Source organism: Nerophis lumbriciformis, linkage group LG22, assembly GCF_033978685.3.
Source record: "Nerophis lumbriciformis linkage group LG22, RoL_Nlum_v2.1, whole genome shotgun sequence".
In the NCBI taxonomy this organism is placed as follows: domain Eukaryota; kingdom Metazoa; phylum Chordata; class Actinopteri; order Syngnathiformes; family Syngnathidae; genus Nerophis; species Nerophis lumbriciformis.
In genome coordinates, this window is record NC_084569.2 from 30,245,678 (window position 1) to 30,261,092 (window position 15,415).

The 15,415-nt window shown below is 38.5% G+C and overlaps 1 protein-coding gene across 8 annotated transcripts in view; it reads left to right on the forward strand.

The window, feature by feature from the left end:
* The first annotated feature begins 10,421 nt into the window (after positions 1–10,421).
* Positions 10,422–15,415, forward strand: part of nfixb (nuclear factor I/Xb) — a 527,883-nt gene continuing 522,889 nt past the window's right edge. For 2 of the 8 annotated variants that reach the window (XM_061973665.1, XM_061973666.1), the window contains exons 1-2: positions 10,424–10,829; positions 13,721–13,826. In XM_061973665.1, coding sequence (XP_061829649.1) covers positions 10,696–10,829; positions 13,721–13,826 — 240 coding nt within the window. In that variant the 5' untranslated portion in view covers positions 10,424–10,695. Of the gene's footprint in view, positions 10,830–13,720; positions 13,827–15,415 lie in introns of all 8 variants that reach the window. The other 6 variants (XM_061973678.1, XM_061973676.1, XM_061973664.1 and 3 more) reach the window with 5 other exon arrangements.

The following is a 15,415-nucleotide window of genomic DNA, read 5'->3' on the forward strand; positions in this document are numbered from 1 at the left end:
GTAACACTCAGCAGTTAATTCCTACACATAGTCACACACATATACACCCTTTTGGCTCAGTCACACTCCATACCCTTGTTTATTAATATTATTATTTATTATTTATATATATATATATATATATATATATATATAGTTCATATATATAAATAAAATAGAGCTTAATACTACGCCCCTGTTGTCTGTGCCTTCTCCTTCTCATGTACACAACAGAAAGAGAACAGAGCAGGTGTAAAAAAACCTTTTCACGCACTTCAAACTGATGAACAATAACTCTGTACTCCGCATAACTGGCAAGTTAGTCCAGAATATTGCTGGAACAGTATTAGTCGGGGCACGAACGGTCTTAAAACTCCTTACATTCGAAAGTTTTTGTTTTGTTTCCATGTTTCTGCGTCCAAAAAATTCCTTCGAAAAAACTCTACCGCCGGTCTTATCCTTGCTTCGGACCCGCATCCGCTCCGAGACCTTCTTGTTACAAACCCCGTTTCCATATGAGTTGGGAAATTGTGTTAGATTTTAGGCTTCATAATGCGCCACACATTTTTAATGGGAGACAGGTCTGGACTACAGGCAGGCCAGTCTAGTACCCGCACTCTTTTACTATGAAGCCACGTTGATGTAACACGTGGCTTGGCATTGTCTTGCTGAAATAAGCAGGGGCGTCCATGGTAACGTTGCTTGGATGGCAACATATGTTGCTCCAAAACCTGTATGTACCTTTCAGCATTAATGGCGCCTTCACAGATGTGTAAGTTACCCATGTCTTGGGCACTAATACACCCCCATACCATCACACATGCTGGCTTTTCAACTTTGCGCCTATAACAGTCCGGATGGTTCTTTTCCTCTTTGGTCTAGAGCAGTGATTCTCAAATGGGGGTACGCGTACCCCTGGGGGTACTTGAAGGTATGCCAAGGGGTACGTGAGATTTTTTTTTAATGTTCTAAAAATAGCAACAATTCAAAAATCCTTCATAAATATAAAGAAAAACCTATCTTTTTTTCCAAATAGTTCGAGAAAGACCACTACAAATGAGCAATATTTTGCATTGTTATACAATTTAATAAATCAGAAACTGATGATATAGTGGTGTATTTTACTTCTTTATCTCTTTTTTCAACCAAAAATGCTTTGCTCTGATTAGGGGGTGCTTGAATTAAAAAAAAAATTCACAGGGGGTACATCACTGAAAAAAGGTTGAGAACCATTGGTCTAGAGGACACGACGTCCACAGTTTCCAAAAACAATTTGAAATGTGGACTCGTCAGACCACAGAACACTTTTCCACTTTGTATAAGTCCATCTTAGATGACCTCAGGCCCAGCGAAGCTGACGGCGTTTCTGGGTGTTGTTGATAAATGGTTTTCGCCTTGCATAGGAGAGTTTTAACTTGCACTTACAGATGTAGCGACCAACTGTAGTTACTGACAGTGGGTTTCTGAAGTGTTCCTGAGCCCATGTGGTGATATCCTTTACACACTGATGTCGCTTGTTGATGCAGTACAGCCTGAGGGATCGACGGGCGCTAATGCTTGTGGGAGAGGGCGGGGCCTGCGTGGGGCGTCGCTTCCATTCATTTCCATATTACCGGGGGGGTCATCTGGGCACCTTGCCCAGCCCCATGTGCTCTTAGACCCCTCTCAGGCCGGGCGAGATTAAAAACAGCACTCACTGGCGACCGAGGGAGAGAAATAAGGAGGGTCACGCGGTAGGTCGTCTTTTAAAAAAAAGGGGGATCTGTGCCAATATGTCATTGGCAGTCGAGCCCTACACCTCAAACGTGGTCGTCATGGTCACTCAGGATGTCGCGGCCCTCGTCTCACAAGTTGTCCAGGCAGGAACGTGTGTATAAACATAGGGCTGCTTATGAATAGGAAGAAGGGAGCGAGTCGACAAGCACTGCATCAAATAGCAAACAATGCGTCAGATAACATCTGCCCGGCGACTGGACCGAGCGCGGCGCAGAAACAAAAGTGGCTGGTGTCTTTGTACTCCCGATAATGAGCGCGACTAAATAAAAAAGCCACAATCGCGTCCACGTGTGCGACAGCCGACTGTTTACAGCGAGCGGAGAAAATGGCTCTGGGTTTGTTTTTTATTGTTTCGCCAGAAGCAGAGTTCCCCTCGCCTTTGTGTGCGCGCGGCCTGCAGGAGGGCGCGGCGAGCACGAGGGGCTGAGTGTTAGATCTATGACAAAAGTTCACTTAAAAAAAAAAAGAAGTGTTTTACATCACATTAAAACAAAGCGTGATAAATTGATCAGTGATTGATTGGATATGGGCGATTTTGGTGCTGTTAGAATGAAAACAAGCAGAAAAAAAAAAGTATTGGGACTGATGTGTCAAAAGGAAATATCTTTGAGAAACTCATTTATTTCAGTAGTTTAAATGAAAAAGTTTAGTTTATTTAGTTTATTTTCTTCGGTCAATGGTCAACAAAATAAACAAACAGTTTTACATAAACAAACAGATGTACATTCATAAACAAACAGTTGTACACATTCACCATACTTGCCAACCTTGAGACCTCCGATTTCGGGAGGTGGGGAGTTGGGGTCGGGGCGGGGCGTGGTTAAGAGGGGAGGAGTATATTGACAGCTAGAATTCACCAAGTCAAGTATTTCATATATATATATATATATATATATATATATATATATACATCCTGAAAATATGCAAACAAAACAGTGTTTGGATAATTGATACTTCAAACTTGCATAAATAAATCTTAAGGAATATAACATAACTTGGCTTCTGAGAGCTTCAAAATGTAATGAATAAAATGCCAAAGTTGTTGATAAACAAGCAATTATTTTAATAATTAAATATGGTCATTTTAAATGAATTATTATAATTTAAAATTAATTATTTCAAATATGTTTATTTTAATGTATAATTCTATGGCTGGATGTAATAAGGAGTCATAAAAAAATAAAAAATAAAAATACAATTAATGTTGATGTTTTTAGCAAAATATAGTAAAAATATATTTAGTTTTTTTTTTTTTAAATTAATAAATATATTTATTTTTAGGTAAGATAAACATAATAATACAATTTATCTCTAGTCTGGATGATTTAGTTCTTGTCACCCTGTTGTCCTCCCGTCAAAAAAGGCTGTCCTCACTCAGGTCCGCATGGAGCTGGAGGGGGCGTGGCCTCCAGCTCCGGCTGAAAATCGGGAGATTTTTGGGAGAATATTTGTCCCGGGAGGTTTTCGGGAGAGGCGCTGAATTTCGTGAGTCTCCCGGAAAATTCGGGAGGGTTGGCAAGTATAACATTCACATTGCAGACCGAAAGGGTTTAGGCTGAAGTTGAACACTTATTTGTTAAGAACTGGTCAAGGGGGTGACCCCGGGATGCAGAGACGGGAGGCAAGTTTGAATAACAAAAAATGAATACATTTAAAAGGGGAACATTATCACCAGACCTATGTAAACGTCAATATATACCTTGATGTTGCAGAAAAAAGACCATATATTTTTTTAACCGATTTCCGAACTCTAAATGGGTGAATTTTGGCGAAATAAACGCCTTTCTAATATTCGCTCTCGGAGCGATGACGTCACAATGTGACGTCGCATCGGGAAGCTATCCGCCATTTTCTCAAACACAGAGTCAAATCAGCTCTGTTATTTTCCGTTTTTTCGACTGTTTTCCGTACCTTGGAGACATCATGCCTCGTCGGTGTGTTGTCGGAGGGTGTAACAACACGAACAGGGACGGCTTCAAGTTGCACCAGTTTCCCAAAGATGCGAAAGTGGCAAGAAATTGGACGTTTGTTCCGCACACTTTACCGACGAAAGCTATGCTACGACAGAGATGGCAAGAATGTGTGGATATCCTGCGACACTCAAAGCAGATGCATTTCCAACGATAAAGTCAAAGAAATCTGCCGCCAGACCCCCATTGAATCTGCCGGAGTGTGTGAGCAATTCAGGGACAAAGGACCTCGCTAGCACGGCAAGCAATGGCGGCAGTTTGTTCCCGCAGACGAGCGAGCTAAACCCCCTGATGTCTTGGCTCACACCGTCCCAAAGATGATCAAGAGAAGAATATCGACCCTAGCTTCCCTGGCCTGCTGACATGAGGGTATGTCTACAGAATATATTAATTGATGAAAACTGGGCTGTCTGCACTCTCAAAGTGCATGTTGTTGCCAAATGTATTTCATATGCTGTAAACCTAGTTCATAGTTGTTAGTTTCCTTTAATGCCAAACAAACACATACCAATCGTTGGTTAGAAGGCGATCGCCGAGTTCGTCCTCGCTTTCTCCCGTGTCGCTGGCTGTCGTGTCGTTTTCGTCGGTTTCGCTTGCATACGGTTCAAACCGATATGGCTCAATAGCTTCAGTTTCTTCTTCAATTTCGTTTTCGCTACCTGCCTCCACACTACAACCATCCGTTTCAATACATGCGTAATCTGTTGAATCGCTTAAGCCGCTGAAATCCGAGTCTGAATCCGAGCTAATGTCGCTATATCTTGCTGTTCTATCCGCCATGTTTGTTTGTGTTGGCTTCACTATGTGACGTCCCATGAAAATGGACAGGTGGTTAAAATCAAGCACTTTGAAGCTTTTTTTAGGGATATTGCGTGATGGGTAAAATTTTGAAAAAAACTTCGAAAAATATAATAAGCCACTGGGAACTGATTTTTAATGGTTTGAACAATTCTGAAATTGTGATAATGTTCCCCTTTAAAAAGTCCAAAAAGTGTAACAAAAAGCGATGGGGCAGAAAAGCACACCATGAATACTAACTAAAACAGGTTCCTCAGTGGTCGACAGGGGAAAAAACCAGGGCGCACTCAGCACAGCATAATGTCCTTGCTGCCTCGAGGAGGCTGGGAAACAAACACAACAAAGTTAAAAAATAACAGGACTAATGAAAAATAACGTACCAGGACTGACGAGGCGAAGTAGGCGCATGCACGTGGGAGGTGCAGGATAAAATAACCGGCAAGACCCAGCTGTGGGTGACGAGCTTAAATACTCCTCTGAAGAAATATTTTGCAGGTGTGCCTTAGTGTCCGCCCCTCGCTGGAGACTAATGAGCTGAGGAAACACATCACAATAAAAGAGAAGGCAGAGAAATAAAAACACAACATTGTTGCGTCTAACCCTATAAACAAAGTCAAGTACGAGATGAGCTTCCAAAAAATATGAAATTTCCTTTCCACAACATATTATAAATACACTTTGTACACAACATAAATACTGTTCAATTATATACACAGTGAAGACATGTGAAATATCCTTGTACACGTGTTAAACCTTTGCACCAATTATATACTATATACAAACAATTATACTTCCATTATTTATATCCCACATTTAGTTTTTAATTAACATTGATCATATTATTAACTACTGTGTTGATTCAAGAGTGATATATTTTTCCAAGACATTGGTCTTAAAGTTTTTTTAAAAATGTGTGAATGGAACTGGAACATTTTAAAGGCCTACTGAAATGCGATTTTCTTATTTAAACGGGGATAGCAGGCCCATTCTATGTGTCATACTTGATAATTTCCCGATATTGCCATATTTTTGCTGAAAGGATTTAGTAGAGAACGTCGACGATAAAGTTCGCAACTTTTGATCGCTGATAAAAAAGCCTTGCCTGTACCGGAAGTAGCAGACGATATGCGCGTGAAGTCACAGGTTGTGGAGCTCCTCACATCTGCACATTGTTTACAATCATGGCTGAAACGACGTGGTCGCATAGTGATGCGGGTGTGGTTCTCCCAAGGATGCAGACGGCTTCGGACACAGCTTGCAGGTACGAATATGATTTATTTAAAATATAAATCATACGGTGGATAAACAAAAAGACATGCACGTAGCACAAAAGGCAAGAAACAAAAGGACTAGCGTGGGAGCTAGCAGGCAAAATGGCATAGCGTGAAAACTAGCAGCTAAGGAACATGAAATAATCGTCGTCATCAGTTGTATGGGAACAAACTACGAAGCCAGACAGAGTGAGGCCAGAGCAAAGACTAAATAGCCCTCTGATTAGCGCCCGGGCAACAGGTGCGCGTCCCGAACACTAACCAGAGGCAGGTGCGTACAATCTGCCGTCATGGCAACAGAAACAAACTAAACTCAAGGTGCTGAAAACACGTGACACAAACATAAACAAACTCTGATCCGGGCAGCGGATCGTAACAATGGCCACCAGCAGCGAGAGCGATTCGGACCGAGAAAGCGACCATTTCCCCATTAATTTGAGCGAGGATGAAAGATTTGTGGATGAGGAAAGTGAGAGTGAAGGACTAGAGGGCAGTGGGAGCGATTCAGATAGGGAAGATGCTGTGAGAGGCGGGTGGGACCTGATATTCAGCTGGGAATGACTAAAACAGTAAATAAACACAAGACATATATATACTCTATTAGCCACAACACAACCAGGCTTATATTTAATATGTCACAAATTAATCCCGCATAACAAACACCTCCCCCCTCCCGTCCATATAACCCGCCAATACAACTCAAACACCTGCACAACACACTCAATCCCACAGCCCAAAGTACCGTTCACCTCCCCAAAGTTCATACAGCACATATATTTCCCCAAAGTCCCCAAGGTTACGTACGTGACATGCACATAGCGGCACACACGTACGGGCAAGCGATCAAATGTTTGGAAGCCGCAGCTGCATGCGTACTCACGGTACCGCGTCTGCACATCCAACTCAAAGACCTCCTGGTAAGAGTCTCTGTTGTCCCAGTTCTCCACAGGCCAATGGTAAAGCTTGACTGTCATCTTCCGGGAATGTAAACAATGAAACACCGGCTGTGTTTGTGTTGCTGCAGCCGCCCGCATTACACCGCTTCCCACCTACAGCTTTCTTCTTTGCTGTTTCCATTGTTCATTGAACAAATTGCAAAAGATTCACCAACACAGATGTCCACAATACTGTGGAATTTTGCGATGAAAACAGACGACTTAATAGCTGGCCACCATGCTGTCCCAAAATGTCCTCTACAATCCGTGACGTCACGCGCAGACGTCATCATACCGAGACGTTTTCAGCAGGATATTTCGCGTGAAATTTAAAATTGCACTTTAGTAAGCTAACCCGGCCGTATTGGCATGTGTTGCAATGTTAAGATTTCATCAGTGATATATAAACTATCAGACTGCGTGGTCGGTAGTAGTGGGTTTCAGTAGGCGTTTAAGGAATCATCCAAGCTGTTCCACAGTTGAACCCCCTGACAGAAACACATCTACTTTTTAAGCTTGATCTTATGTTTGTTTTCTGAAAGACAGCTGAACCTCTGAGGTCATAGGGACTCTCCCTAGGTTTGAACCTCTCCAGGAGAGACCGAGGCAGCATGTGGTTATGAGCTTTGTACGTCACAAGAGCAGTGTTGAGGTCAACAAGATCGTGCAGTTTTAATGTTTTTAATTTAATAAACAGAGCATTGGTATGGTCATGATAATCCGCATAATTTACAATTCTAATCGCTTTCTTTTGAAGTAAGAACATAGAATTGATGCTTGATTTGTAATTGCTACCCCAGATTTCAACACAATAATTAAGATATGGGAGTACGAATGAATTATATAACATGTTAAGAGCCTTTTGATTTACAGAGTTTTTAATTTTATGTAAAAAGTGTTAGTTTTCCCCTTACACACATGTCAATACTGACAGTGAAATATTTCAAAAGTATATTCTTACATATTTAAGATGATTGACGACCAGTGTTGGGACTAACGCGTTACAAGGTAACGCGTTACTGTAACGCCGTAACTTTCGGCGGTAAATAGTAATCTAACGCATTATTTTTTATATTCAGGAACTCAGTTACCGTTACTACATGATGCGTTACTGCGTTATTTTACGTTATTTTTTATGTAGTATCGGCTAGAAACTGAGAAGATCTGAGTGTGTTTTATTGGAGCGCTGCGGAAGAGGCGACAAGGTGTGTGCGTATGTGGGAGGGGGCGTGTCTGTGTTTACTAACAAGACATGGCGAAGCCCGAAGCAGAGTTTCTTAACATGGATATATTCTCACTATTTTTCTTTTGTCGACCACAAAGAAAAGAACATTTTAGTTAAATGCAAGTTGTGTCTTGGATCAAAGATCCTATCCTAGCAATTCAAATCTGCTGAAACAGCTACAAAAGCAACATGCTTCGACGAAGCTAGTAAAGGGAGACACACTTCACCTCCTAAGCAACAGCGGCTGGATTTTAACGAGGCACTGCGCACTGAAGGTACACACACTCTGTCAATTCTCTTATATACTGTTGCTCTTTCATTCTAGACTTCTAGAGTGTTTGATTATCACATCACTCTAAATGTATAGACTATAAAGTTCACAAACATAAAGAGGGATGCTAGTGGGCCAGGCCAATCTTTCCTTATCTCTAAACTAAAACTGGGGAAATGTGTAGAGTGTTCAGGGCTTCAGACATGATTTTATTTCAGAATTCCTTGAGAGAAAAAAACGCCTGGTTAGGCTTTGTGTATGTAGTGTGTGCCTTCCTTGCTTTACAGCTATGTTGTTATTATGCTGTTTGTTACTTATGTATGTTTTGTTGCAGCTATTTAAAATAGTTGTGTCAATTTGTCCTGGCCTGAAACAAATTGGCCCTTTGAAACATATATTTGTCTTTGTGTGTTGTATGTAGACCACATTGCTTAGCAGAGTTCAGTGATGCAAATGCATGTCAAGTTGATCAACAGTTTGTATTATCCTACAGTGCAATAACAGTACTGAAATGAAGGCTAAAAGGGCATAAAGGGGGCCTTGGAAAAAAAATAAAAATAATTATATATATATATATATATATATATATATATATATATATATATATATATATATATATATATATATATATATATATATATATATATATATATATATATATATATTTAAGTAACTAAATAGTTACTTTTCACATTAACACATTACTTTTTGGTGTAAGTAACTGAGTTAGTAACTGAGTTACTTTTGAAATAAAGTAACTAGTAACTGTAACTAGTTACTGGTCATTAGACTCAGTTACAAACGCAACAATGGGAAAGTCAAAGGAACTCAGCACAGATCTGAAAAAACGTCTGAAACGTCTGAAAAAAGGTCCCAAGAGCAAGTGTGCAGGCAATTGTTCGTAAGTATAAAGTGCATGGCACAGCTTTGTCACTGCCACGATCAGGAAGAAAATGCAAGCTATCACCTGCTGCTGAGAGAAAATTGGTCAGGATGATCAAGAGTCAACCCGAGAACCACCAAAAAGCAGGTCTGCAATGAATTGGAAGCAGCTGGAACACTGGTGTCAGTGTCCACAGTCAAGGGTGTTTTGCATCACCATGGACTGAGAGGCTACCATGCAAGAAGGAAGCCCTTGCTCCAAAAGCAACGCCTTAAGGCTGGTCTAAAGTTTGCTGCTCATTACATGGCCAAAGATAAGACCTTCTGGAGGAAATTTCTGTGGTCAGCTGAAAAAAAAATTGAGCAGTTCGGCCACAATACCCAGCAATATGTTTGGAGGAGAAGAGGTAAAAGCCTTTAATCCCAGGAACACAATGCCTCCCGTCAAGCATGGTGGTGGTAGTATTATGCTCTGGGCCTGTTTTGCTACCAATGGAACTGGTGCTTTACAGAGAGTACAAGGGACAATGAATAAGGAGAATTACTTCCAAAGTCTTCAGGACAACCTAAAATCATCAGCCCGGAGGCTGGGTCTTGGGCGCAGTTGGGTGTTCCAACAGGACAAAAGTGGTAAAGGAATGGCTAAATCAGGCTAGAATTAAGGTTTTATAATGGCCTTCCCTAAGTCCTGACTTAAACGTGTGGACAATGCTGAAGAAACAAGTCCATGTCAGAAAACCAACAAATTTAGCTGAACTGCACCAATTTTGTCAAGAGGAGTGGTCAAAAATTCAACCAGAAGCTTGTGGATGGCTACCAAAAGCGCCTTATTGCAGTGAAACTTGCCAAGGGACATGTAAGCAAATATTAACATTGCTGTATGTATACTTTTGACCCAGCAGATTTGCTCACATTTTCAGTAGACCCATAATAAATTCATAAAAGAACCAAACTTCATGAATGTTTTTTGTGACCAACAAGTATGTGCTCCAATCACTCTATCACAAAAAAATAAGAGTTGTAGAAATTATTGGAAACTCAAGACAGCCCTGATATTATGTTCTTTACAAGTGTATGTAAACTTTTGACCACGACTGTACACACACTTATACTTTTTTTTTTTTTTTAAGCGTTTAATACATATTTTTTAATACAGATTAGGGACGGACATTCAGAATTAGCCCAAATGTAGTATGTAACATGTACTCATGTAACATACTTGTTCTTATAAAATAAATCCAATTAAAAATGTATTGTGTTTGTCTATATATATATTTTTTTTTTAAACGTTTTCTACAGCCTGTTTAATGTTTTTAATGTAAATGTGACATCATTATTCTTGATAATTGGACTTTAAAATAGAGAAAAAAGAAGGTCCTCCAGTCCCTGCAGTACTCTGACTCCCCACAGTGGGACAAACGGGGGCGCTCTAGCGAGCACACACATGCCCCTACAGCGGAAGCCAACGTTTGTTTGTTTTTAACACGCGGCATTTCTAACACAGGAAACAATATGTTTGTGCTTTTTTATTTAATCAAATAAAAAACGTTGTTTTACTGCTTTGAATCGAATGAAATGAAATGAATGAATGAATAAATGTATGTTTCTGCCAATTATATATGCAGGATCAAATACTCTAAAGTGGACTTTAACACCAAATGAATGTGATCATACAAAGTTCATGTACATGGAGGTGCTGCTTCAAGATACAAATACAGAAAGGTAAGTCAAGTTTTTATCAAAGTTAATTACTTCCTTCTTTTTATTGATACTTTAATGGTCAACCTGCACTAACAAGGATCAGAGCATATGCATTTAAGTTAAAAAAGGAAAGAAAACTCCAAAGGTATCTATGTCTCACCTGGTGTGAAGGTCACCACGTGTCACTGCCCTAAATACAACACATTTTGTCTGTATATTCTTTATTTTTATTTTATTTTTTAAATGGTGTGTATTATATTTTATTAAACAAAAAAATTATTGCGTCTGTATAAATCTTTATTTAAAAAAAAAAAGTGTCTGTATATGTCTTGCTAAAAAAATACATAAACGTGTGTGTGTGTGTGTGTGTATATATATTTATATATACATATAAATACATATTTAATATTCATGTATATAAATATAAAGTGGCAACACGGTTAGAGAGGGGTTAGTGCGTCTGCCTCACAATACGAAGGTCCTGGGTTTGATTCCGCGCTCAGGATCTTTCTGTGTGGAGTTTGCATGTTCTCCCCGTGACCGTGTGGGTTCCCTCAGGCTTCCTCCCACCTCCAAAGACATGCACCTGGGGATAGGTTGATTGGCAACACTAAATTGGCCCTAGAGTGTGAGTGTGAATGTTGTCTATCTGTGTTGGCCCTGCGATGAGGTGGCGACTTGTCCAGGGTGTACACCGCCTTCCGCCCGAATGCAGCTGAAATAGGCTCCAGCATCCCCCGCGACCCCGAAAGGGATAAGTGGTAGAAGATGGATGGATGGATATATAAAGTTTAATTTTAAAAATGTCTGTTTATATATTCTAATAAAAATGCAAAAATATGTCTTTATAATATACATATTTTATTTTTTTAAGTGTTGTATACTAGATATTTTATTCTTCTTTAAATGTGTTTTCATATAGTTTATAAAAATGTATATATATATATATATATATATATATATATATATATACAAACACACCATTTTTTGTATTTATTACAAACCATATATACAGACACATTTAAAAAAGTAAAATATACACATATACAACGCAATAATTTCTCAGTATTTTTTAAATAAAATAAATGAGTAAAAAACTGACATTTTTAACAGACGCATTTTTACAAAAATCTTATATATATATATATATATATATATATATATATATATATATATATATATATATATATATATATATTAGGGCTGCAACTAACGATTAATTTGATAATCGATTAATCTGTCGATTATTACTTCGATTAATCCATTAATAATCGGATAAAAGAGACAAACGACATTTCTATCCTTTCCAGTATTTTATTGAAAAAAAACAGCATACTGGCACCATACTTATTTTGATTATTGTTTCTCAACTGTTTGTACATGTTGCAGTTTAAAAATAAAGGTTTATTAAAAAAAAAAAAAAAAGTTTAAAAGCCTCTGCGCATAGCATTGATCCAACGAATCGATGACTAAATTAATCGGCAACTATTTTTATAATCGATTTTAATCGATTTAATCGATTAATTGTTGCAGCCCTAATATATATATATATATATATATATATATATATATATATATAGCGTTGTATATGTGTATATTTTACTTTTTTAAATGTGTCTGTATATATGGTTTGTAATAAATACAAAAAATTGTGTGTTTTTGTATATATATATATATATATATATATATATATATATGAAGTTTTATTTAAAAAATGTGTCTGTTTATATATTCTAATAAAAATACAAAAATATGGCTTTATAATATACATATTTTATTTTTTTTAAGTGTTGTATACTAGATATGTTATTCTTGTTTAAATGTGTTTTCATATAGTTTATAAAAACGTGTCTGTGTGTATATATATATATATATATATATATATATATAATTGTTTTATGCGTCTGTTAATACATTTCATTAAAACTATACGAAAAAAATGTCTTTTTTTAATGATTTATTTTATTTAAAAATACGGAGAAATTATTACGTTTTACATGTGTATATTTAACTTTTTTAAATGTCTATATATGGTTTGTAAAAAAAAATAAAAATGGTGTGTGTGTATATAAATATATATAAATATTTTATTTAAAAAAATTTATTATACATATTAGAGAAAAAAAACATTGTATCTGCAAATTAATGTTTTATCTTTAAATTGCATAAATAGGACATTTAACCTGAACAGTAAAATGAGTTCAAATAAAGCAATTGCATGAACATTTATGACTTGTCGAACACCAAATGGATAATCATACTATTTAGTTGTTTCAAGTATTTTGGCTATTGCAACTGGAAAGAAAAACACCCTGAGCCTTTTTTTGGCGGGGGGGATATCCTCTTCACCAGTTCACAAACTAAAGGGTGCATATTAAATCAATCCTTCTCCACAATTGGCAATACAAAGTTCCAGTCGAATCCTTTTATTTTCCTCATTTGGCTCAGACGTGTCAGCTTTGGCGGGGGCCCTCTTGGACTGTTTATCAGCGTACGACAAAGCCAACTAAGGTCACCGTACTCACAATTTGACTCGGAAGAGAACACAACCTGCAGAGCGTGGCGCATATACGTGTGTGTGTGTGTGTGTGTTGATGCATGGACCCCGGTATGTCGGTGCAGAGTTGGTGGCTCGGCGAGAGCGCACATGGCAGCGAGAGCGATTGGACCAGCTAAGCGAGAGGCACAGCTGCTTGGAGAGGACTCTGGCATTTCTGTGTCCCCTCTCCCTCCAAATACACACACACACACACACACACACGCACACACACCAGAGCATACGTACAGTATACACTCACACACTCTACCACTCATTCTGTAGCAGCATATAGTTACAGATAGCTCCTGATCTGTTTTTTTATTTTTTGTGTGCCCTCACGTTGACTTTGTTGACATATCCATATTTTTATCAGCAGCCCCAGCAAGAGGATTCTGGCGTGGGAGGCAGCGTGGCAGAGTGGAATGGCGTGGGAAAGGTGGCAGCTGTGTTATGACTTCTCTGCCAGGTCATGGTGCATGGTAGGATGGATGCCTCCTGTCTCTCTTTCTCTCTGTATTGATGAACACGTATGTCTTTGCGTCCTCCTTCGCACTTTTGCACGCTCAGCGGCTGCAGAATGTTAACTTTTAACGCAGGGGTTTCCACTATAGCGGTGGTCAGCAACCCGCAGCTCTACGGCTCTTTAGCGCCGCCCTAGTGACTCCCTGGACCGCTTTCAGAGATGTGTGAAAATGGAAAAAGATGAAGAAAACATTTTTTTTGTTTTAATATATTTTCTGTAGGAGAACAAACATGATACAAACCTTCCTAATTGTTAGAAATCTCAATGTTTATGTTAAACATGCTTCACTGATGAGAGTATTTGGCAAGCACCGTTTTGTTCTACTAATTTCAGCGATCCTTGAACTCATAGTTTGTTTACATCTACAACTTTCTCCGATGCCGCCACAAAAAGACGTGTTTTATGCCACTCCTTCGTTGTCTCATTTTGTCCACCAAACGTTTTATGCTGTGTGTGAGTGCACAAAGGTTTGCTTTGTTGTACAACTCCTCTCTGGGGGAGAGGGGGGATAGGATGACAAACATGGACACACACATATTTACCTTTGGCCATTGTGAGCCAGTAATTTCCAGAAGTTATCGCATCCTGTGAGAAGCCTCCATTTTACTAATGATTTCCAATGTTGCAAAAATGTGTAGAATAAAAATTTAAATACAACATTTCTGTCAACGAAGATTTGCGTCAGCCTTTGACAGTAGGCCAATATAGCTTATATAGACACTTACATCATGTGTTGTCTTCATTATAACACTTATATAAGAGTTTTAATTTTTTGCGGCTCCAGACAGATTTTTTGGGGGTATTTTTGGTCCAATATGGCTCTTTCAACATTTTGGGTTGCCGACACATGCACTCATGAGTGTTTTCTGGCCTCAGGGCATCGCAGCGATGCCTCTTCATTCCCTTATTATTTCACTAAACCTTCATTATAACACTTGTGTAGGACTTTTAAAGTCATTTTGATAGTAGGCTAATATAGCTAATTTAGACACTTACATTATGTGTTGCTTTCATTATAACACTTATATAAGAGTTTTATTTTTTTGCGGCTCCAGACAGATTTTTTGGGGGTATTTTTGGTCCAATATGGCTCTTTCAACATTTTGGGTTGCCGACACATGCACTCATGAGTGTTTTCTGGCCTCGGCATCGCAGCGATGCCTCTTCATTCCCTAATTATTTCACTAAACCTCTCCTACATGCTGTGCTTGTACACTTGCTGATATATAATTTTTCATATTACTGAATAAGCTATATAAGAAAATACAGTTGTACCTCGGTTTTTCGTGCCATCCACTTTTTGCAAAATAAGCCACCACAGGGCCAAAGAAAGTTGCGAGTGCCAGCACTTTGATAAAGAAGTTGATACGGAATTCAAGGAAGAGCTTGAAGCAAAGCACAAAGGCCCTCCTCCTTTTTGCTCATTGCCGTTTTTGCCAATTACAATTTTCAAAAAAAATTAAAAATATGTTTATTTATCCATTTTATTCATGATTTGTATTTATTTATATTTATCTACTTGTCAAATTCTATTTATTAAAGCTG